Source organism: Austrofundulus limnaeus, unplaced genomic scaffold (genome assembly GCF_001266775.1).
Source record: "Austrofundulus limnaeus strain Quisiro unplaced genomic scaffold, Austrofundulus_limnaeus-1.0 Scaffold374, whole genome shotgun sequence".
NCBI classification, from domain to species: domain Eukaryota; kingdom Metazoa; phylum Chordata; class Actinopteri; order Cyprinodontiformes; family Rivulidae; genus Austrofundulus; species Austrofundulus limnaeus.
The window spans coordinates 67172-68279 of NW_013952776.1; the positions used below are offsets into that span (position 1 = coordinate 67172).

Here is a 1108-nt window from a genome sequence, read left to right on the forward strand (position 1 = left end):
CCTAAATCACTCGTACGCACAATTCAAGAACAAATCTGTGCGTACGAACGGTTCTTGCATGAGGCCCAATGAGAGTGCAGCACGGAACTTCTAGGAAGCTCCTCCCTCGTTTACTCACACAAACAGATTTTCTGGTGTGAAACTTGTTGATGGTCGTCTCACTGTGTTTTACATGAACYTCCTGGTACATCAGGGCAGCTACAGGGATGAAAGAATGGGGACCCCAGCAGGATAAATCCATTCRTGTAATGCACATTACTTTAGTACCAAAACAGATTTTTTTCCAACTGGGGTCTCCACTCTTTCCTCTCTGTAAGCTTGACTTGAAAGGCTTCTGTCAGACACTTATCGTGCTGTCTGTAGCTCACCTGCTTTTCTGCCTAAACATGCTCAGTTCTGACAAATCACACAATAGTTGACACATACCCCTGGAAGAAAAAAGTTCTGCCCAGCCCTTGTGCTGAGAAGAAATTGTTGAAGCTCATGAGAGAACAAAAAAATGTGATTTTTGTCTCACAATTACTTCAGCAAGAGCAGATTTCTTCACATATCTGTCCTCACAGAGACACCTTCCTGTCCTTTAGAAAAACATCTGCCTGTCCTCCAGAAGAAAAATCACAACTTTTTTATGTGTGAAATAAATCAGGATTTTCCTTGAAAATGTAGAAGTTACAGCAGCTATTTATAACAGAATGATGATAAATGTTCCTATTGTAAAAAAAAACTGCTCCTTTTCAAAGTTAGCTAAAATATGAATATTACCAAATGTCTTCTTTTGAATGTGTCAATGAACAACACTGGCAGCTAAGATATAGTGAAGAAATGCACTCATCAAGCAGCTGCAAACACCTGGATCACATAACTGTAGAAGAAACTTACAGTTGGGTCACTTCAGTTCCTGCTTCCCTCTCCAGTGTCTCATCACTGGCCTCCAGGTTAGCAGGGATTACCCTGTGCTGTAAAAGAGGGTTCACTCAACACACAACATACTTACTGTAGCATAATAATAAGATTACTGAGCATGCTGAACCTGTTGTTTCTGTTGTGTTCTTGTTAACTGTGTTGTATTTTTGTAAGAAATAACAAAGAACAAAAATAAGAATAAAGA

The 1108-nt window shown here is 39.7% G+C and overlaps 1 protein-coding gene across 1 annotated transcript in view; it reads right to left on the bottom strand.

The window, feature by feature from the left end:
- The window catches only part of hip1r (huntingtin interacting protein 1 related), a gene marked incomplete in the record, with an annotated part of 58168 nt that overhangs the window by 50217 nt on the left and 6843 nt on the right, over positions 1 to 1108 (bottom strand). Inside the window, 1 exon segment of the mRNA XM_014023525.1 lies at positions 880 to 956. Within this exon segment, the coding sequence (XP_013878979.1) occupies positions 880 to 956 (77 nt within the window).